This window comes from Protopterus annectens, chromosome 9.part0 (assembly GCF_019279795.1).
Source record: "Protopterus annectens isolate FY-2018-M chromosome 9.part0, PAN1.0, whole genome shotgun sequence".
Classification (NCBI taxonomy): domain Eukaryota; kingdom Metazoa; phylum Chordata; order Ceratodontiformes; family Protopteridae; genus Protopterus; species Protopterus annectens.
The window spans coordinates 149359698-149382803 of NC_056743.1; the positions used below are offsets into that span (position 1 = coordinate 149359698).

Below are 23106 nucleotides of genomic sequence, written 5' to 3' on the forward strand. Positions count from 1 at the left end.
ATTTTGTATTTCTGCATCCACCTGTACAGCTACCAAATGTTAGAGACAAGTTAAAAAATTATTTTGGCAATGTTTTATCTACATGAAATGTATAAATAATATTGCTTCACAGGAACTAGATAAGATAAAAAAAAAAAACAATGAGCAGACTGGTACAGTTTCAGGAATTCCACTCCCAAGAAATAAAATCTTGGCCAATAAACCAGTTACAAGAATGATACTTTCCATTTTAAGGGTAGGGTACTAATAAAAATACTACTAAAAAAAAAAAAAAATATGTCTGTTCAGTGAAGAGGCACAAATACTACAGGCTATAAAAAATAATTCTATCAGATCTACCTCTGGACCAAGACCAAAAGCTCAAACAAACAGAAAAAAATCTTCAAATTTCTAACAGAAAGGCAAATAATCCATTTTCTAATATTGGAAGTGGTTGCCCAACAAAACAACTTTTATGTCTTTATGACAAGTTAAACCACAGAAAGTTGGCTACATAGTGCTAAGATGTTTCTTATTTTTGGAGTTTATACTTGACAAAACAAGGAAGTCCTACTTGCTACTCACCACATTAAATTAAAATAAGCTAAGGCAATGAAGGACTGCCACTCAGCCACTGACTCAGAAAAGCTGAAGGGAATTCTTAAGTATTCCTCTGTGATTTAAAACCATTACATTTTCAAACATAAATCAAAAAGGGGGATGCAATTTCAGCTGAGATATTTCTTCTTGTGACAAGCCTCTCAGGCTTTTTTCTTCTTCCCCTATACTGAGCCATGCAAATTAAGCAGTTGTTAGGTGTGCTTTTCTGTCAACTTCATGCTCAAATATGGAATTTTAGTTTTGCAACCTTAGCAGTTGTTAGGCTACATTTACAAATATGTTTTTACAAAAATAAGTAAGGATTGAGAAATTTGTAGGTTGACAGCTTCACAGTACACAGCCTTACTCGTTTTGCCATTTAAATATGGACTGACATTCAAGCTCAAGACAGGAAAATCCTACATAAAAATGCAAATTATACGCAAATTTATTTTTGTTAATGTTATCAGCACCCACTCTCTGCTGACCAAACTATTAGCTCATGCTTTCCTCATGGAACTAGAGCCATTCCGGGCCCACTTGTTCCCAGGGAGGTGACAGATGATCATGAAGCAATCATCCTGGAAGTCATTACGTCATTTTTTTACTATGCAGCCCTAACACCGGCCCTTATGGTGACATGAGCTTCTGCATCAAAAGGGGCAGTTGACTCCCCTGATTACAGAAGTGTGTCCACTATTTTACATGCCTCTACAAGTACTATCTTTACTGGCTTGGGTGGGCTCATCCATGTCCCTCCCTGACCCATAGCTTAAAGGACAACAATGGGATTCTATTATCAAATGCTCCACTTCTCTGTCATTTTTCTCTCTATTTATTATCCCTGCTATGAACAAACAATAATACAGCATTTAAAATATTTTATACCAACTGTTTCTCTCCACTAGAACAGTACCTTACTGTACTGTGGTAGCTTCACTTTCAAAAAACATTTAACCCACCCTGAAAAAGCTTGCTACAGTCTCCAATTCAGTGATGTCATCAAGGTCAATGAATACAGGTAGTTTTCTGGCCACTTCCCTCCCCAAACTGACATCACCACGGCCATCCTAAAAACCCAACCATGCTGTGATGTCACAGCTCCCTGGTCCTTCCCTTACCCATACACACAGTAAAGGATAGAAAGTACAGTTTTGTACCTACCATAAATGTAGATGTTAGAGTGCTAATACAGCTGCAGTCATAACAGATGGGTTTTCCTGCCGTCAGGCAGGTCCTCGGTCGGCCGAATTCCAAAGTCTAGGTCCGGCGTCGGTTGTTGTCACTTCTTCCCTGACGTCAGTGCGACAGGGGTATAAAAGAACAAGCCAACGCCATTTTCTTCAGTTTTTCTTGCCCCAGATGTCAGGTGCCCCCAGAAGGAAGGCAATACATAAATTTATGTAATAATGCAATGCATATAATCAAAAAACAGTAGTTGCAAGCAAATACACCATAAATGAATACCCCAATCAGGTTGTATGAAGTGGTGTTAGCCATTAGGCCTGTTCCAGAGGGGAAGGAGGGAGGGAAACCTGGACTGCAGCTGTATTAGCACTCGAACATCTACATTTATGGTAGGTACCAAACTGTACTATGTTCATCGTGCATACAGCTGCAGTCATAACAGATGGGTAGAATACCAAAGCTAAAAAAGGGGTGGTAGGCACTAGGTGGAACTAGGAGGAGCCAGGATGCCCTGCAAAACTGCAGTGGCAAAACCTGCTCTAGATTTGGAGTATAAAGGCAGGTGATAGTGCTTGGAGAAAGTATGCACAGAACTCAAAGTGGCAGCTTCCAAAATATCTTTGGTAGGAACCCCCCCCTGAGGAAAGCTGCAGAGGTAGCTGTGGCCCTTGTGGAGTGAGACCTGATGCCTGCAGGTACAGATTTACCATGAAGGGAGTAACAAAAGCGTATTCAGTGGGCTATCCATTTTGAGATTGTCTGTTTGGAAATAGGCTTCCCTTGAGCCCCTGAAGCATAGGACACAAAGAGTTGCTCTGATTTTCTGAAAGGCTTTGTTCTGTCCAAATAATAACGTAGTTGTCTGTGAATGTCCAAGGAATGTAGCAGTCTCTCCCCTTTGTTTTGAGGATTGGGGTAAAAGGTAGGCAAGTGGATAGCCTGATTCAAGGCTACCCTGGATACTACCTTTGGCATAAAGGAAGGATTGGTTCGTAAGGAAACTCTGTCCTGATGGAAAATGATGAAAGGCTGCACAGCCATGAGGGCTTGTAGTTCCGAAACCCTGCGAGCTGAGGTGATAGCCAGCAGAAAGGCTGTTTTCCAGGACAAATATTGCAGCTCTGTTGAGGCAGCTGGCTCAAAAGGAGGCAAAGTCAGTTTCTCTAGAATGAAATTGAGATCCCAAGCAGGTACTGGTTGTTTCCTTGGGGGTTTTATATTCTTAGCCCCTCTGAGGAACTGCCTTAAGAGGGGGTGAGAGAATAAAGGAGGATCAGTGTTGTATTCTGCAGAAATGGCAGAGGCATGGATTTTGATGCAAGAGAATAAAAGTCCACTGCTTAGCATCTCAGCTAGGTACTGTAATGTAATGTAATGTTTTCATTTGGCGGAGTAGACTTTTCTAGTAGAAGGTCTTCTGGCCTCCAAAATGACATCCTGTACCTCCTTGGAGAGTAGGGTCGGTTGTGATTTTAAGGAATCTTCCATGTGGCTAGATTGAGTGTTTTCAGCTGACTGTGAAGAGTTTTGACGTTGTGCTGAGTCAGTAGAAGAGGCATTAGAGGCAGGATCCATGGTGGGGAATGCGTTAGGCTCCTCAGGAGTGGGTACCAGTGTTGTCTTGGCCAGTCTGGAGCGATGAGAATCATCTTTGGTCTATCTGCTCTGGTTTTTAATAGAACTTTGGGCAGCAGAGGAAGAGGTAGAAAGGCATAAACTGTCATTGTTGTCCAACTAAAAGAGAGTGCGTCCACTTTCCAGGCCTGTGGATGAAAGGTCCTTGAGCAGAATTTTGCCAATTGGTGATTTTTGTGGGAGGCAAAGAAATCTATGTCTGGCCTTCCCCATGCTTGAATTATCTTTGAAAAAACTTGAGGATGCAACTTCCATTCATGTGGATTTGTCATATTTCTGCTTAGGTTGTCTGCCAGCGTGTTTTCCTTGCCTGGCAGGAACTGTGCTTGAAGCTCGATTTGCAATTCTAGAGCCATGTTCCAAAGAGACATGGCTAGCCTGCATAGGGGGTATGAGTGGGTTCCTCCCGGTTTGTTTATGTACCACATTTACTGTGGTGTTGTCTGTCCTTACCAATAGCTGGCCTGGATGCAGCAGGTCTTTGAAAGCTATAATAGCATTTATTACTGCTAGCATTTCCTTTTGATTGATGTGTAGGTGCTTTTCCTTTTGGGACCATCTGCCCTGAATGCACTGATCTGTCACGTGCGCCCCCCAGGCGTAATCCGAGGCGTCTGTTGTAATGGTTTGACTTGCTTGAGGCTTGCAGAATGGGAGACCTGTGTTTGTTTGGCATGCTTGAGCCCACCACAGGAATTCCTTTTGAAGACATGGAATTAGTGGTATTATTGTTTCCAAGCTGTGGCTGTGCTGAGACCATAGGTTTTTCAGGTACCATTGAAGTTTCCTCATATGCAGCTTTGCACATGTGATTAGTAGGATGCAAGATGCCATGAATCCCAGAGCCAGCAGGATTTTTCTTGCAGTCAGCCTGGTGAAAGTTGCCAGTTTTCTGAAGTACTGAGTTAGTTGCCCTTGTTTCTCCGGCGTGAGGTAGGCCATCTGGGTGTTTGTATCCAAGTTGGTACCCAGGAAAATTATTGTTTGAGAGGGCATTAGCCTTGATTTCTTTTTGTTGACTGTGTATCCCAGGGAATTCAACAACCTTATTACAAAAGCCAGATGTTTCAGAAGTATATGCTTGCTGTCTGCTTGGATCAGGCAGTCGTCCAAATATGGGTATATTTGTATCCCTTGCAGTCTGCAGTAGGCAATTACTGATGCCAGGCATTTCGTGAACACTCTGGGCGCAGTAGATAAGCCAAAGGACAATGCACAGAATTGATAATGTGTTGAACCTGCAAGAAATATGAGGTATCTTCTGCAATCTTGTCTGATTGGGACATGCAGGTATGCCTCCTTGAGATCCAATGTTACCAGCCAAGACTCCTTGCCCAGCATGGAAAGAAGCTGCTGTAATGTGAGCATCTTGAATTTTGGCACGAGTAAAAATGTGTTTAGGATGGATAGGTCCAAAATAGGTCTAAAATCTTTGCCCTTCCTTGGTACCAGGAATAGTCTGGAATAAAAACCTTGACCCTGTTCTTGTGCAGGTACCTCTTGAATAGCTTTCATGTCCATGAGATCTGAAATTTGTTTTTGTGCCTCTGCCCTTTGATTGTGTGGCAGGTTTGGCATGCCTCTCATTTTTGGAAGGGTGTGAAACTGGAATCTGTAGCCTCTGTCTATAATGTCCAGGATCCATTTGTCTTTTGTGACAATATGCCAATTTTTTGAAAATAATGCCAGTTTTCCGCCTAAAGGTGCTGCCATTTGAGCCTTGCTTGGCATGCAAAGGGGAAAGTCATTGGTTCTGCTTTCTGAATGGCTGTGAACTATCCTCACTACCTCTTTGGGTAGGTGCTTGCCATTGTCTGCCTCTAAACGATCCTTGAGATTGCCCTCTACCCTCGGCGCCTGTATCTACCTCTTTGGGGTCTGTCCGTGGCTGGAAAGGACCAATTTTTGAAGGCCAATGTCTACTGAAACGTGGAGGTTGTACCTGTAGGAAATCTTTCACTGTTTGCATTGATTTTGCCTTTTCCTCCATTTTCTTTAATACCTCCTCAGCTTTAACACCAAACAATACATCTTTTTGCAGAGGTGCATCTAGTAATTTAGCTTTGACATGATCTGGTAAGGTTTGCTCTTTGAGCCAAGCATGTCTACGTAGGACTGATCCTGTAACAGCAGCTCTACATGAGGCCTCTAAAGCATCAAAACCACATTGCAAGGTATGTTTACCTACTTGTTCTGCACTATGTATCAAATCCTGCAACTCCTTCAAATCTGGTTGTTCAGGTTGTGACATTTTGCTTCTCAACTGTGATAACAGAAACTGTTGGTACTTTAACATATGGAACTGGCAGTTTAACGCCCATATGGATAAGGTGGCCGAGGTGTATACCTTTTTCCCCCACCTTTCTAAAGCTCTGGAATCCCTCTCTGAAGGTAAAGGATTTTTAGCAGTGGAGGCCTTAATTCCCTTGGGGCCCTGTGAGATAGTTTCTGGGTCAGCCGCATGGCTTTTGTATAGGAATTGGTGTGAGTCAGGAACCCGGTAATACCTGTCAGGCTTGACTGGGGCTGGAGGTAAAGAGTCTGGGTTAAGGCAGGACTCCAAATACACATCATCAAGGATATCTAAGACAGGGGGTATAGCCAGAGGCCTGTGCTGAGGGAGCAAGAGAAAATCCCTAAGCCTTACCTTGGAGTCTGAGTACTCTTGACCTTCCCAGAGGAAGTGTTCCCTCAAGGTATGCAAGGTTTCCCCAAGAGTAATCCTCAGAGGGGGAGACAGAGGGAATGGACTCCTCTGCATCAGAATCTTCAAAAGGAGAGTATGAATGTTCCTGGTCAGCAGAATGTTCTGAAATAATGGAAGCCTGGTCCGAGGAGGGGGATTCTTCCTGCACTCTGGTCTTTTTTCCAGGGGGGGGTTGAGAACCCCTGATAAGAGAAATTAAGTCCTCAGCCATTTTGAGCATCTGCTTTTTAGGCATGGGGCCTTGAGAAGGGCCCTGTGAGGTTTGTTTTTTAGAATGCATGGCTGTCTTAGACTTAGTGAAAGCCTAGATGGAAAAAGAAGAGGAAGGCCTGAAGACACCTTGAGAGGAAGCAGACCTGTCTAAACTCTGAGTTTCACTGCCAAGAGTGGCTTCGGTATCTGTAGTCGGGTGTGGGCCGAAGAGCCTGCGACCTCGGGTACAGAAGACACCGCCAATGAAGTGTCGTCGGTAGTCAGGGGCTGCGTAGGCACCTCGCCGAGAACCGGACCACCTGTAGTCGGCTTTGGCGTGGTGTCGGTAGAGGCCGCGGACCTCATGTGTCGCTCCTTATCTTTGCGTCTTTTAGTCAAAACTGGAGTCGGAGTATCCAACGACATTATGTAGTTAAATTTTTTGCCAAAAAAGTGCTGAGCGAACTCCGCCCGACGCTTAATGGTGCGTTTGTTGAATGTAGCACAAAAATGACAGGCCGAGACGTCGTGGTCTAGGCCTAAGCAAGGAATGCAGAGGGAATGAAAATCCTTATGCGGTATTTGCTTCCCACATGAAATACAATTATTAACTTTGTCTGACACCGGTCTGAGGCAAGAAAAGTTTCTAGCGGGTACTTAGCTTTCAAGAAGACTTCGGTTGCAGATATTCGTAATCTCAGGAGCTGGCCGACTGGCACTTGCGAACTGCTTCTGCTTCGGGCACCTCGTGGCAAGAAAGACTGAAGAAAATGGCGTTGGCTGGTTCTTTTATACCCCTGTCGCACTGACGTCAGGGAAGAAGCAACGACAACCGACGCCGGACCTAGACTTTGGAATTCGGCCGACCGAGGACCCGCCTGACAGCAGGAAAACCCATCTGTTGTGACTGCAGCTGTATGCACGATGAACATCAAGGAAACAGTACATGAGTCAAGTCTCCTGTTGTGAGCTATCAATCACAGCAGGTAATGGCTCAAATTACCTTTAGCACTTTGACAGCTAGGGAAGTTGGGTGTGAAGGGGGATGGGAGGAGTCAAACTAGTATAATTCAGGCTTTACAAAAGACAGCAATTTAGCCATTCTAAAAAGCAGTAGCAGTAAAAAGCACTTTGAAAGTCTGTTCTTTGGCATTTGCACTGTTTGTGTTTTAAGTAGTCATTGAATGGCATGAAATGTTACTTAAAACTGACTGAAAGACAGCAGTGTATGCATGTAAAATCAATGCAGTGACAGGAGCTTAAGGAAGAAAGATGCCTGAGTGATACATATATTTATATTTGTTTTACAGACAAGCACTGCATTGTGGGATACCTAGCGGCAGAGTACACAATCAGAATTACTTTAAGATGCCAGACTCCATGTGGCCAGACTCAGAAATTACATATAAAATATTTAAAACATGTAAATAGTCCCAGAATGACGTTAAAATGTAGGAAATACCAAACCATTATGACAAAACAGGTTTTTTGAGTCTGTGGGTGTGGTTCTCCTTTAAGGCCACTCCCCTAAGGTGCCAAATCATCATAAGGGGGAAAAGCAGTCACAACATTCCCTTCCTGGTAAACACACCAAGATAAGTGTTGTGTCTCTTGCCTACATACCTATCTGGCTCTTCCAGATGTCATCTTCATTTCGATTAGCACTCACTGTCATTGTCCATGTTGGTGTGAATGACTTGAGACATACCCTCCCTAGAATATATGAAAAGAGACATGGAGGAGCTCTCCGATCTTGTAGCCCAGGCAGGTCTGACCCTAGCCCTGAGTAGCATCCTGCCATCACCCAGAATGGTACCACAGTACAAGGACAAAATGATAGACTTCAACAATTGGCTAAGCTTCTAGTGTCATTCCAAGGGGATCCAGTATCTGTCTGCCTGGGATGACATGATTGACAGACCAGAGATGGCCTGCACCTGTCGTCCTTGGGATTCTGTATAGTGCCTTTTTTAGGCAAGGTTCAAATGACAAATTCACCACCTTAACAGGTACAAGCAAGCAAAATCTGAGGGTGATGCTACTCAATGCTAGAAGTCTAAACCTCAAAATGCATTCACTTGAGGCACTACTTAAAACGGAGAACATCGACATCTGTGCAGTGACAGAGACCTGGTTCAACGCTCCAGAGAGCAACCCAGCATTACCAGGCTATAATTCATACTAAACCTTTTGGCCACCTAACCTGGACAGAAACACTAAAGGCAGAGTTGTGTCCACATTCATTAAGGATATCTACACCTCCAGGCTAGTTGGCTCAGCATAATGCATCTGAGATTATCCAAGTGCAACTAACTCTGGGCAAGAACGCAATCCAAATTGTAACATGCTACAGATTACCCACCATGCCCCAGGATTCCCGCTCCTCATTTCTTGATACACTGGAAAATATTAGGGTACAACCCAACACCCTAATAATGGGCGATTTCAACTACCCCACCATTAACTGGGAAAACTACTCATGTACCAACTCTTTTGCTCAACATTTGCTGGAATTCATAAATTCCAACGCATTGGATCAACTTATCCACACCCCCACCAGGGGCAGCAATATCCTAGAACTGGTCATTACCAACATGGGCAACCAGTGTTCCACACCAGAGGTCAATTCTTCATTGGTCAGATCCGACCACAAGCTAATCACCCTAGACATCCATATGCCACCCCCACCCCCATTAGGGAAACCACCGTAAAAAAAATTTCTCCAAAGCCAACTTTACGCTTCTTAAGGCAGAAGTGGCAAACTTCACGACACCCATGCAGACAGACAACAGAGGTACGACTGCTGAATCCTACACAAATGCACTTCATAAGCACTTACACGAGTGCATGGATCATGCTATCCCTAACAAAACCAAGATAATATCCTCCAAAAAAAGGAAGCCAATCTGGTGGTCCCCTGCCATGAACAAACTCTACAACAGAAGAAAGAAACTGTTAAAAAAAATAAATAAATAAATAAAGAGCAAAATCCCATGATTGGAGGAACTCCCTGGTCAGCCTCAGCAAGAAGCTAAGTTCCCTCATAAAACCCGCCAAAGCTAGTTACGAAAACAAAACTGCCACGGATTCTAAACACAACCACAAAGCATTCTATAGCTATGTCAAGACTCTCAATGGCAACACTCAGATCTGTTCTGAGTTGCAGCACAATGACACTAAATATACAGAACCAACTGATATTGCCAACATCCTGGCAGATAGGTTCAGTGCTAACTTTACCCCCCTCTCACTCAGAAAGGGCCCATCTCTATACTGGAAGAATGCAAAGTTCCTGTAATCACAGCTGCACAGGTTAAAACCACACTCTCCAAAGCCAAGAACACAGCATCCATGGGACCTGACAACATCCCAGGCTGCGTTCTACACGAACTGCAGAATGAACTGGCACCCCACCTAAGCACCATGTTCAATCATAGCCTCAGATCAGGCTTTGGGCCCACTGAATGGAGCACAGTGATGGTTATCCTACTCCACAAAGGGGGAGCCATCATGGACCCCGGGAACTACCGTCCCATTAGCCTAATGAGCCTGGTCTGCAAGGCCATGGAACGTATCATGGAACTTATAAACAAAAACATTGGTAATCTCCAAACTTTGGACCACACCCAGTCTGGGTTTGTAAAAGGCAGATCATGTCTCCTAAACTTGACAGACTTCTTTGAAGCAGTCACCAAGGTCGTAGACAAGGGTAAGGTGGTTCACACAGCCTATCTAGATCTCGTCAAGGCTTTTGACACCATCCCCTACTCTGGAATTATAGATAAAGTCACTAAACTAGGTATAAATCCCTACGTCACAAGATGGGTTGCCAACTGGCTCACTGACAGAACCCACACTGTGAAAGTAGCACACTCCAAATCCGACTTCAGACCAGTGACAAGTGGAGTACCACAGGGTTCAGTCCTGGGTCCTCACCTGTTTGGTATCTACTTTTCTGAAGTACAGGTTAACACAGACGGTCTTTGGTTAATGAAGTTCACAGATGACTGCAAACTAAGAGCCATAATCAAAACTCCTAATGATGTGGACATCCTACAAAAGGGCCTCACTGAGACAGATGCCTGGTGTCAAAGCCATGGCCTCACATTCAATGCCAAAAAGTGCAATGTCATCCCCTTTGGTAAAAACTCTTTACCCATGAGCTACCACATAGGTGGTAGTCTACTTAACACTGAAAGTGTGATAAGGGACCTTGGGACACAGGTGGACACAGTAGTCTCTCCTTTGATAATCACATCGCCACTGTGGTCAGGAAATCCTTCTAGGTGGCACACTTCATCACAAAAGGTTTCTCATCCAGGAAAAAAGAGCTTATTGTTCCCCTCTACTCATCACTCATTATACCCATTATAGAGTACAACCCCCCTTTTGGAATGTACCTCACAAGACATCTACAACGAATGGAAAGGCCACAGAAATACCTCAAAGAGGATTACCGGCCTCAAACAGATGCCCTACGCAGACGGTCTCAAAAAACTCCAGCTTTACTCATTCGCATATCACCTACTCAGAGGCGATCTCTGCCTAACATACAAAGCTATGTCAAACCCAGAGCTGCTGGACATGCTCCACCTAAAGAAATCCCAATCCTTCAGAGCTACATGCTCTAGGGACCTAAACCATGTCACCACAATAAACAGAACATGCTGGAGGGATAGATTCCTGTCCCAGAGACTTCCCATACTCTGGAACAAACTACCTATCTATATCAAAGCTCCTCATTAGCACTCTTCAAGAAAAATCTTGATGACTGGAAGGGAAATAGGACATTCACCCTGGGGATGACCTCTGTGGCTCTGCTCGACAGGGGCACAGGAAAATAATTTTCTTGGGTCAATAGCCTCGTACCTACCTATGAACTTAAGTGACTGGAATATTATATGCAAATATTAATACACTTATTTAAAAGATGCAAGCAACAGGTGGAAAATAGAGGATTCATAGGATCATACGAGATTACTAGGCTAATGGCCCTGGGGCCCTTACAAGCCTAGCCAACAGTTTATCCCCAGAAAAAAAAACTCAATCAGCACCTGTCACCCCTACCAATGAGGAACACATGTGGAACCCCTGGGACAAATTTGTGGTTTTCCATTCACTCATCAAGGCTGCGCTTGAAGAGGGTCAGTGATGTACTTTGTTTGATGTGTATGGGGAGTCTATTCCATAGACGGTGCAGCCTCTGGGAGAGGAACCTATCTCTCCAGCAGGTTTTACTGATGTCACATATTAGATTTAAGCATTTCAACTGAGTAATGTGTGAGGAGTTAGACTTAGAGAAATGGAGCATCTCTAGTAGAGCAGGGTCTGAGATTGTCTTGTAGGCGAGACACAGATCACCTCTGAGCAATCTGTATGATACAGAGTAGAGTGATAGTGATTTGAGCCTGTCCACATATGACAGGTGTGGGCAGGCCATGGATTCTCTTTGGGAGGTATTTCTGTGGCCTTTTCAGTTAGTGCAGGTGTATTTAGAGGTACATACAAAACAGGGCATTGTACTCGATTACTGGCCTAATGAGGGAGGAGTACAGAGAAGTAGTAATCTCTTTTTCTGGATGCAATCCCTTTACTCGTGAGATGAGCCAAGTAAAAGGCTTTTCTGAGCACTGCCATTACATGATGGCCAAATGCGAGGCTGTTGTCAACCTATGTACTCAGGTCTCTCATGATAGGTTGTGTGCTTAGGGGGTTGCCGTTGATGTGGTAATCAGTAGGTTTTGCCGAATGGTATGATAATACATTTTTTGCATTTAACTTAAGGTCATGACTTTGGCACCAGTCATTTACTGCTGTGAGACCCTCTTGTAGTATGTTAACATCGGTTGGGGAGTCAGTGGCAGCGCCAGACGTACAGTCATCCACAAACTTCATCAGCCACTGGCCTGTTGTCTTTGCCTGGACCTCTGTGAAGTAGATGCCACACACAACAGGGGTTCCAGGACAGACTCTTTTTATTTTTTAAATAGCATGTTTTGAAAGAACAGAAAAATACAAAAAAAAAATAGTAAATAGCTTAACAAAACTGAAGCATGCATGCATTTTATAAAAAAAAATGTAAAAATTAAACTACTTGAAATTCAAGAGTGCCCATAGACAATGTTAGGTAGAAGTTGCAAACTTTTATTCCCTACATATTTCTGCAAAAAGAAAAGACCATGAGTGAGTGTTCTCTAACTTGATTTGTAGGCAAGTCAGGAAGATACTACAAAAAAGTGATGGTCTCAGCGATGGCTTTATAGACCATATGTTGAAAAACGTCTGCAGTATTACAGGTAAAGTAAAGGATAACTCCCTCAGTGAAGTCCATATCCCAAGCCTCCACAACCTCAGACATGGAAAAATGCAAAACTAAATAGAGATACACTAGTAGTCCTGAAAAACGGTTTCTCCTACTGAGTATCAGTTACCACTGCCTCATTCGCCTTCTAGTTGAGGGGATGCAAAGTAGCCTTAAATCAATTTCAAAATAAAAACTTCATTCCACTTACTTGATGGATGATGCTCAAACAATATCTAACTAGAAAATTATGGACAGATGAAAGGGTAAAACAAAATACAGCTGTTGGGGACTACAATGAAATATAATCATAGGGGCTCCTCCAAACCTGTTCTTAGGGGATGGAAAAAACATAAGAAAATGTGGGTAAATAAGGTATTTTGAAACTGCTACAATATTGTATGAAGAATGATAAAAATTAAAAGTGGTATGAAACATGCAGAAATAATATTTGATTAAAAAATACTAAGTATCAAAACTACTTAAAACACAGAAGAGGCAAAAGTGAAATGTGAGGGCTCTCATGTATTAGTAAAAGAAGATAAAAAAACTCTTTGTATTGTTACATGAATTCTCAAACAAAAAACAGTTGTTGTGTGGGTTCTTTGTTTACGAATAAACAAGCCGTTATTGATTTCCCAGAACTGTATGCATTTTCAGTTTGTATATTGCTAGTATGCATGTCCCTCAGGAACTCCCAACTTAGCACATTCAGCACTAGATATCCAGACACTGGTGTTGAAATGATAAAATAATTGTTTGCTAGGGTAAACATACTTCAGGTATGAGACCAAATTTATCTGAGCTATTCAGCCAAGTATTTGTAAATGATTTAGCCTCCCACCCCCGTTTGTAACATTTATTTACTTTCAACTGCTACTGTTCCTATGGAATGGCGTTTATCACAGATTGCTCCTAAACACAAGGGTGGCTGATATGATGATATGAACAACCATTAAACAATTAGCTTAACTTCTATTTCAGGTAAATGCATTGAAAGCTTCTAATTAATGAAGACAACTATTACTCATCTCTCATGTACAAAACATGGAGCTTTTTGGAAGATTTATCCTGTGACCAACATGACCAATTTGTAAGATCCTTTGTGCAGAGCTTCACAGCATGGTCTGGGGGTAGTTGCTGTACATTCTGACTGAGCAAAATCCTTTGACATCCAAGACCATACAGAAATTATCAAAAAAATGTCACATTATACGAAATAATTCTCAATACAATGGGTTAATGGTGGCTTTGTTCAAAGCTCATAAAGGGTCATTGTTTATGGTCATCAGTCAAACTGGACTTTGATAAAATTAGGTGTACCTCAAGGGTAGTTTTGGGTCCAGTATTATTCAACCTTGCATTTGCGACAATCTAAACTTATTCCAAACACTCAATTACATAGCTGATATTAATACACAGATTGTACTGACTAGAAGCTGTGATGTTACATATTTATGCGAGTTATCTACACAACTGAAAGAATGGACTAGTTCCAAAGTTTTATCCTTTAGCATAAAGAAATATAAGGTGTTGACACTAACAAAGTGGTCACACACACAACACAAACTTCTTCTTTCAGCTTTTCCCAGTTAGGGGTCGCCACAGCGGATCACCTGTACGCTCATGATTGGCAGTGGAGTTTTACGGTGTCGAGTAGCCAGCCCGGCACCCAACCTTCCACAGAAGGCACATGCACGCACACACACACACACACACACACACACACACACATATATATAGGGCCAATTTAGAGCGTCCAATCCACCTACCGCATGTCTTTGGGATGTGGGAGGAAACCGGAGCACCCGGAGGAAACCCACACGACCACAGGTAGGACATGCAGACTCCACACAGAAGGCACCCCAGCCGAAGATCGAACCGGAAAACCTCTTGTCGTGAGGTGGCAAAGCTAACCGCTGCACCACCGTGGCCACACACACACAAATACAACACAAACTAAGAGTCGTAAAAAACCTAGGCAAAGTACTTGAAAGACTTATAAACAATCTTAACTACTTATGCATTCCTAACAGGAATGTTAACAATTTACCTCCCAAGCTTTGCTTTGGTGTCATAGTGAATTTTTTGGCATCACTGTATTAGAAAAGTTAGTTATAATCACAGACCTTCTGTTTTGTTATTTGTATTAGTTCAAAATTTCAGGCAGCAGCATGGCAAAGACATCCACAGGCTTTTAATGTGCTATCCAGTGATGTGGTACAAATTAAAGATCACAGAAAGGATAGCAATAAGGACAGATTAATAAATCTAGAGAAAAAACACATTACTTGCGGAAAAAAGTAGGGAAATAATGCTAGCCTCCAAAATTACACGGAAATGAATGAGATATTTCATTTGAAAATAAAAAGTACACAAAAAATACAGTTTTGTACCTACCATAAATGTAGATGTTCGAGTGTACACCCTGCTGCAGTCATCACACTTGGGTTATCCTGTCGTCAGACGGTCCCGCAGTCGGCCGGAATTCCAAAGTCTTGGTCCGGCGTCGGTTGCTGTCGCTTCTTCCCTGACGTCAGTGCGCCAGGGTTATATATAATGCATCCAACGTCATTTTCTTCAGTTTTTCTTGCACCAGATGTCAGATGCCCCCAAAAAGGTGGTCAGTAATTAGTACCAAATTAAGTAATTTTTGCACAAACACAAAATCCCTCCAGCTATAAGCAAATATATCAGGAAGGTATTGTAGAGATTTAGCCAGTTAGATCAAAGGGGATGGAGGGAGGGTAACCTGGACTGCAGCAGGGTGTACACTCGAACATCTACATTTATGGTAGGTACAAAACTGTACTATGTTCATCGTGTTACCCTGCTGCAGTCATCACACTTGGGTAGAATCCCAAAGCTAAGAAAGGGTGGAGGAGTTATAGAGGGTTAGAGGAGGCTAGAAGGTCCTGCAGGACTGCGGTGGCGAAGCCAGCTCTAGTCTTAGAGTAAAGTGGTAAGTGATAGTGTTTGGTAAAGGTGTGTACTGAACTCCCAAGTTGCAGCTTCCAAAATCTCCTTGGTTGGAACCCCCCTGAGGAAGGCTGTAGATGTAGCTGTTACCTTGGTAGAGTGGGGCCTAGTGGTAGCATGAACTGGTTTTCCATGATGGGTATAGCAAAAACGAATGCAATGTCCTATCCATTTGGAAATGGTTTGTTCTGATATAGTCTTCCCTTATGAAGCTGTAGCATAGGATACAAAGAGCTGGTCAGATTTTCTGAAAGCCTTAGTTTTATCCAAGTAGTAACGAAGTTGCCTGTGAATGTCCAAGGAATGCAGGAGTCTTTCTCCTTTGTTCTGTGGATTTGGGAAGTAGGTGGGTAAGTGGATGGTTTGATTTAAAGCCACACTGGAAACCACCTTAGGCATGAAGGAAGGATTAGTTCGTAGAGAAACTCTGTCTTGATGGAAAATGAGGAAAGGTTCCACTGCCATTAGTGCCTACAGCTCTGAGACTCTTCTAGCTGAAGTTATTGCTAGCAGCAGGGCAGTCTTCCATGATAGAAACTGTAAATCTGCAGAGAAAGTTGGTTCAAAGGGAGGTAGCGTAAGTTTTTCCATAACAAAATTGAGGTCCCATGTTGGTGTAGGTGCTCTCCTGGGGGGCCTAATGTTTTTTGCCCCTCTGAGGAACTGCCTTAGAAGTGGATGCAAAAATAAGGGTGGATCTATGTTGTAGTGGGCTGAAATAGCTGATGCATGGATTTTAATGGAAGAAGAAGAAAGTCCTTTGTGCAACATCTCACTTAAGTACTGTAGAATCTGAGGCATGTGAGGCTGAAGTGTGTTTTGGCCTGGAGCTTGGTTCCAGGCACAAAACCTTTTCCATTTGTCCGAATAGGCCTTCCTGGTGCTGGGCCTCCTAGCTTCCAGAATAGCATCCATAACTGCTTGGGAAAGAGGAGCTGGCTTGATGCTTAGGTGATCTGCCATGCAGCCAGATTTACGGTTTTCAGCTGGCTGTGAGGAATCTGATTGTTTTGCTGTGTGAGCAAATGGGTAGTTTGTGGTAAAATCCAAGGTGGGCCCTGGGCCATATTCCTCAATAGTGGGTACCAGTGCTGGCGTGGCCAGTCTGGGGCTATGAGTATCAGTTGTGGTCTCTCCTTTCTGACTTTCAGAAGCACCTTTGTGAGGAGAGGCAATGGAGGGAAGGCATATACTGTCAGGTTTTTCCAATTGAATGAGAGTGCGTCCACTTTCCAAGCTTGATGGTGAAGTGTCCTTGTACAAAATTTTGTTAGTTGATAGTTTTGAGGACTGGCAAACAGGTCTATGTCTGGAAGGCCCCATTTTTGAGTTACCATTGCAAATACTTGTGGATCCAGTTTCCACTCATGGGGATCCATGATGTTTCTGCTGAGGTTGTCTGCCAATGTGTTCTTTTTTCCTGGTAGGAATTGAGCTTGTAGCTGAACTTGGTAAGCCAGAGCTGTGTTCCACAAGGTCATTGCTTGCCTGCATAGAGGGTAGGAGTGTGTACCCCCTTGTTTGTTTATGTACCACATTACTGTGGTGTTTTCAGTCCTTATTGTAAGTTGTCCTGGATGTAATAGATTCTTGAAGGCTGTCAGAGCATTCTGTACAGCTAGCATCTCTTTTTGATTGATGTGCAGATTCTTTTGATCTGCAGTCCATACGCCTTGAATGCACTGTCCTGTCATGTGTGCCCCCCAGGCATAGTCTGATGCATCTGTTGTCACAGTTTGCCTGGCTGGGGGCAAGGTGAAAGGCTGACCCTTGTTGAGGTGACACGCCTGTGACCACCATAGAAACTCCTGTTGTAGGCAGGGAATGAGAGATATCATTGTGTCCAAGCTTTGGCTGTGTTGAGACCATACGCTTTTTAGGTACCACTGTAATTTCCTCATATGCAGCTTTGCAAATGGTATTAGTAGTATGCAAGATGCCATGAAGCCTAAGGCCTGCAGAATATTTCTTGCAGGTAGTTGGGTCTTTGTTGCCATTGTTTTGAAATATTGAGTCAGTTGTAGTTGTTTGTCTGGCATCAGATAAGCCTTCTGGGCCGTTGTATTCAAGCTGGCACCCAGGAATGTCATATTTTGTGAGGGTACTAGTTTTGATTTCTTTTCGTTTACTGTGTACCCCAGGCAACTTAGAAGATGTTTTACAAAAGCCAGATGTTGTAAGAGGATGTCCTTGCTTTCGGCTTGGGTGAGGCAGTCGTCCAGGTATGGGTATATTTGAATTCCTCTTTGTCTGCAGTATGCAATTACTGGTGCCAGGCATTTTGTGAAGACTCTGGGTGCAGTAGATAAGCCAAAGGGCAGTGCAGAGAATTGGTAATGGGTTGAACCTGCAATGAAACGGAGGTATCTTCTGCAACTTTGTCTGATAGGGACATGCAGGTATGCCTCCTTGATTTCCAACGTTACTAGCCATGCCTCCTTGCCCAACATGGGAAGAAGCTGCTGTAGTGTTAGCATCTTGAATTTGGGTACTTGTAAGAAGGTATTTAGAATTGAAAGGTCCAGAATTGGTCTCCAGGCATGGTCCTTTCTGGGAACTAGAAAGAGTCTTGAGTAAAATCCTTGGCCTTGCTCTCGAGTAGGTACCAGTTGAATGGCTCTCATGTCCATGAGAGCTGTAATTTGCTTTTGTGCCTCTGCCCATTGATTTTGTGGCAGGTTTGGCATTCCTCTTTTCATTGGCAAGGTGTGAAAATGGAATCTGTATCCTCGTGAAATTATGTCTAGGACTCATTTGTCCTTTATGACAATGTGCCAGTTGTCTGAAAAAAGTGCGAGTTTTCCCCCCAAGGGGGCTGCCAAGAGAGTGTTGCTTGGCCAGATGAGGTGCAAGTCATTGAGTTTGCCTTCTGGTAGTTTGGGACCCGTCTTCTCCTCCATTCTGTGTTGCAGTGCCCCATTGTCGAGGTTTGTACTGGGCTTGTGGTTGTCCTCTGCCTCTTGGACGTCTGCATTTACCCCTCTGTGGTCTGTCAGTAGCTGGAAAGGACCAATTTTTTGTTGGCCAATTTCTGCTGAAGCGAGGGGGCTGTACCTGTAGGACATCTTTGACTGTCTGCATAGATTTTGCCTTATCCTCCATTTTCTTTAAGACTTCTTCTGCTTTAACTCCAAAAAGAACATCCTGCTGTAAGGGAGCACCTAGAAGCTTTGCTTTAACATAATCAGGCAGAGTTTGTTCCTTTAACCAAGCATGCCTACGTATAACAGACCTAGTGACAGCTGCTCTGCAGGAAGCCTCCAAAGAATCAAACTGCTCTGCAGGAAGCCTCCAAAGAATCAAACCCACATTGTAAAGTATGTTTGCCCAACCTGTTCAGTTGCATGCAACAGATCCTGCATTTCTTTCAATTCAGCCTGTTGTGAGAGTGTGCTCATTTTCTGTTTTAACTGAGACATTAGAAATTGCTGAGATTTTAGCATGTGAAATTGGCAATTTAGTGCCCTCATAGCAAGAGTGGCTGAGGTGTAAACCTTTTTCCCCCACCTGTCTAGTGCTCTGGAGTCCCTTTCAGAGGGTACAGGATTTTTTGCCATAGAAGCCTTAGCCTCTTTGGGACCCTGGGAGATAGTCTCTGGATCAGCAACAGGGCTTTTATAAAGAAATTTGTGGGAATCAGGCACTCTATACTATCTGTCAGGTTTGGCTGGAGCAGGAGGCAGGGAATCTGGGTTCAAACTAGATTCTAAGTAAACATCATCCACAATGTCTAAAACTGGGGGGATGGTAAGTGGTCTGTGCTGGGGGAGTAAAAGAAACTCTCTGAGCCTTTTCTTCGAGTCAGAGTAGTCCTGACCTTCCCAGTGAAAATGTTCCCTCATAGTGTGTAAAGTTTCCCCAAAGGAGTAGTCTTCAGGAGGAGAAGCTGCGGGAATGGAATCCTCAGCATCAGAATCTTCATAAGGGGAAAAGGAGTAATCTTGGTCCTCAGAGGAGCCTGAGGAAATAGACACTTGTTCAGAGGAGGCATAATCTTCCTCTTGTCTAGGCCTTTTGTCGGGTGGGGGTTGGGAACCCCTGATTAAAGAGATCAAATCTTCAGCCATTTGAGCATCTGTTTCTTAGGCATGGGGCCTTGAACTGGAGACTGAAGTGCAGTCTTTTTAGGTTTAATAGGAGTCTTAGTCTTAGGATACGTTTTTATGGTGAGCGTCATCGGTCTGTAGACGCCTTCAGAAACCGAAGGTGTTTCTGCAGCACCGACATCTTTTTCAGCAGTGTCGTCGGTAGGGGCTAAACAAAATGGCTGCGTCGGCCTAGTACTCTCTGCCAAAAGCTCCGAAGCGGTCTCGGGTTCAGGATCTGCGGTAGTCAGGGGCTGCGTCGGAGCCTCACCGAAGACTGGTGAACCGGAGATCGGACCAGCCGAGGCCTCGGAGTCTGGCTTGGGTCTAGGCTGCCTGTCCTTATCCTTGCGTTTTTTGTGCACGCCGGTAGTCGGTTGCTCCAACAGCATAGTGTAGTTAAAGTTTCTACCGAAGTAGTGTCGTGCGAAATCAAAGAGTCTTTTTATAGTATGCTTATTAAACCTAGCACAAAAACGACAACCAGTGAGCTACTGAGGGTATCATTACAACACAAATGCACAATCGGTTACACACATTTACCTGGACTGGATAAATGCTGTCCATGTTTCCTAAACCTAACACTCCTCCCCATTTCTCCAGTTAATGCTTCAAATGTCAACAGATTTGTTGTGGCTTTGCATTGGCACAAATGTACTCTATTTCTCCCTTTACAGAGCAAACTCAAGAAGTGGTTTCAGAAATCCTTTCTAAAGGTGCAGAAAGCCTAACTAGTTCACCAACAATCACGAACATCAACAGATGCTTAGTACCACAATATTAAAGGTTTGCACTAAGGTACACCCAAACATGTTCTGCCTCACGAAACTGTCAGAATTCAATCAAAGATGTCTCTATCACCGTCTACATCTTAAAAGTGCTGCATCTCTTATGCCAGTAGTCAGTAAACTATGTGCATGTAGCACCTCTTTTTTTTAATCATTAAGGTCTCCATTTGTACACTTACTTCATAGCAGCTGTAGAGTGAACCAGACACCAAGGAGCCTACCATACTCTGCCCTTAGAGCATGCTGGTAAATCCCACACAATTGGTCTTCAGTCAGAATAGTTTTCAATTTGCTAATTACATCCACAACAAAATATGCAACAATATGTCACTGAACTAATACAGGAAATCCTCTGCATCATATCTGTAATATTCTTACAACACACACAATTAGAATACTAATTTTTACCAGTTTAAAGTACTTAGTCATTCAATCACTGAACCCAGAAAAAAAATAAACTCAATTGTGCTAAACAAAGGCTGCCCATCATACCTGTGACATTTTTCTGAAGTTCATCATCAGGTTCCCGGATGGCCCTCATCAGAGCAGCAACTCCGTCCTCCTCAATTAAGGACAATTTATTGTCATTGTTATTATAAATGAGGTTCCTCACTGCTCCAGTGGCATGTCGCTGCACCTCCTGGTTCTCACTATTGAACAGCTTCACTAGTTTGGGTATTGCCAACAGTTTCCGAGTCTACAAAACACAAAAACAGAAAAAGGGGATTCTATAAGTGGTTCTGATTATAAATAAACTTATGAGAGCATAAGATAGGTACATGCAGTATGGAGGAAAGAAGTGAAAGGTGGACTGCAGGTAAATGTTTGAACAAATAAATAGACAACATAGGTTAATATTCTTCTGGCTTAAACGTACACATATAGGTATGTAAGACTTTAGCATTTGTTTTCATCACATATTTCTCTAACCCAACAATTATCTCAATAGACATTAACATTTGAAACTCAAACTGAAACATTCAAAGTCCAGATTCATGTCCATCCATGGAGGGTGGTTTAGATGAATCTAAATAAATCAAAATCAGTTCAACAAAACCACCTTCAACAAACACTGAAACATTTTTTTTTGCAAAGGGGTAAGCCCCTTGTACCCCAATATTTATATATCCCAACTCCGAGGATGCATAACAGTGGAGAAAAAGGCAATCTTCACTTTCAAAGGAGGTTTCGGCAAAATGGTTTAGGTTTCTTTGCGTTCACTGAAATCACCATCAATGGACTGGACAAGCTCCCCAAAGACCTTATCAGTGACTTACAATGTATAACTTTCAAAAAACATCTCAGAGAAGTTGTACAGCACATATTTGTACACCATATACCTGTTACAGTTTTTTCCAAAAAACGTTCTGTTTTGTCTTGCACAGAACCATGGTGGAATTTTGACTCCCTGAAAGTCTGAGCACATTTTGTCTTCTGAACACTGTAATTTCTATGACAGGACATAACGTTTAAAAAGTAAACCGTGACCAAGACAGGACTGCTCAACCTACAACTCACCTTCATGGTGTGTGTGTGTGTGTGTGTGTGTGTGTGTGTGTGTGTGTGTGTGTGTGTGTGTGTGTGTGTGTGTGTGTGTGTGTCATGCATTTTATAGCAAAAGAAAATGTGAACAATATTTTTTGTTGAAGGTCGTTTGTCTACTAGCAATCAAAAGATGCAGTTTTGTCGACCATGCAGCACTGTCACAATAAATCTGTCTGAAAAACAAACATACAAGGGGTACTTTTAATGTAAGAAATTTACACTGGAATTACGTAAGTAAGCAATGTGTGTGCGTTTTATTGTTTTCTTAATATTTCAACTACTGGTTTTGATTCAGTCACTCTTCCATCCATTCTATCCTTTGAATAAATTTAATAGGACTTGACCCATTTATTAGTACTCTTTTGAAGTGTAAGGTGCCTGAAAATGCACACAATACCAAGAGATTACATGACATTCCAAGGGTTGCAGCTTTAATAATAAAGTGATCTTCACCTTGCAGATACTATAGTGTTCCAGTAAATACCACTTTTGACCAGTATACATACACTGATGTTAATCTACTAGCAGACAACTCACCTGGCAAAGCATGTAATAGCAGCAAATATAGCAAGTCTCACCAGTGCTGGCACACTATATCATGTTCAATAATTACATGTAGTTATAATTAAATAAGACAAGCATGCTGGGGATATATGTATATTACAAAATAAAATATCATGGGTAATTTCAAACCACAAAACTGTCTGGGCAGGAGGTGCTCATCCTGCTACTAATAAAGTTCAAAAACACTACTTGTGAGTGCAAAAAAAAAAAAACAATAAATGCACAGACTAATTACTACTCAGTACTAAGGCTTAATATAGCAAAGCATAGCTGAATTTAGAACCACTTTCCTGTCATGACCATTTGTAACTCACAGAAAATGAAACCTGCTCAGACTTTTTTGCATTGACCGAGATAATTTTTCAGGAGCTAGCAGTCTTTGAAAGAAAAAAAAAAAACTTTCCCAAAAATGTTACGGTATTACATGCAAACATGGTCAAAACCTACACCATAAGGTGGGGGAAAATGATTCCGTAAAAATGGATGGCAAAGTACTTTATACTGATAAAGCCAGTGGGTCTGATTCAAGCGGTGAAACCCCTG

At 42.8% G+C, this 23106-nt stretch overlaps 1 protein-coding gene across 1 annotated transcript in view; it reads right to left on the minus strand.

The window, feature by feature from the left end:
- Positions 1-23106, minus strand: part of PKP3 (plakophilin 3) — a gene marked incomplete in the record, with an annotated part of 642311 nt that overhangs the window by 199654 nt on the left and 419551 nt on the right. Inside the window, 1 exon segment of the mRNA XM_044082669.1 lies at positions 20947-21151. Within this exon segment, the coding sequence (XP_043938604.1) occupies positions 20947-21151 (205 nt within the window).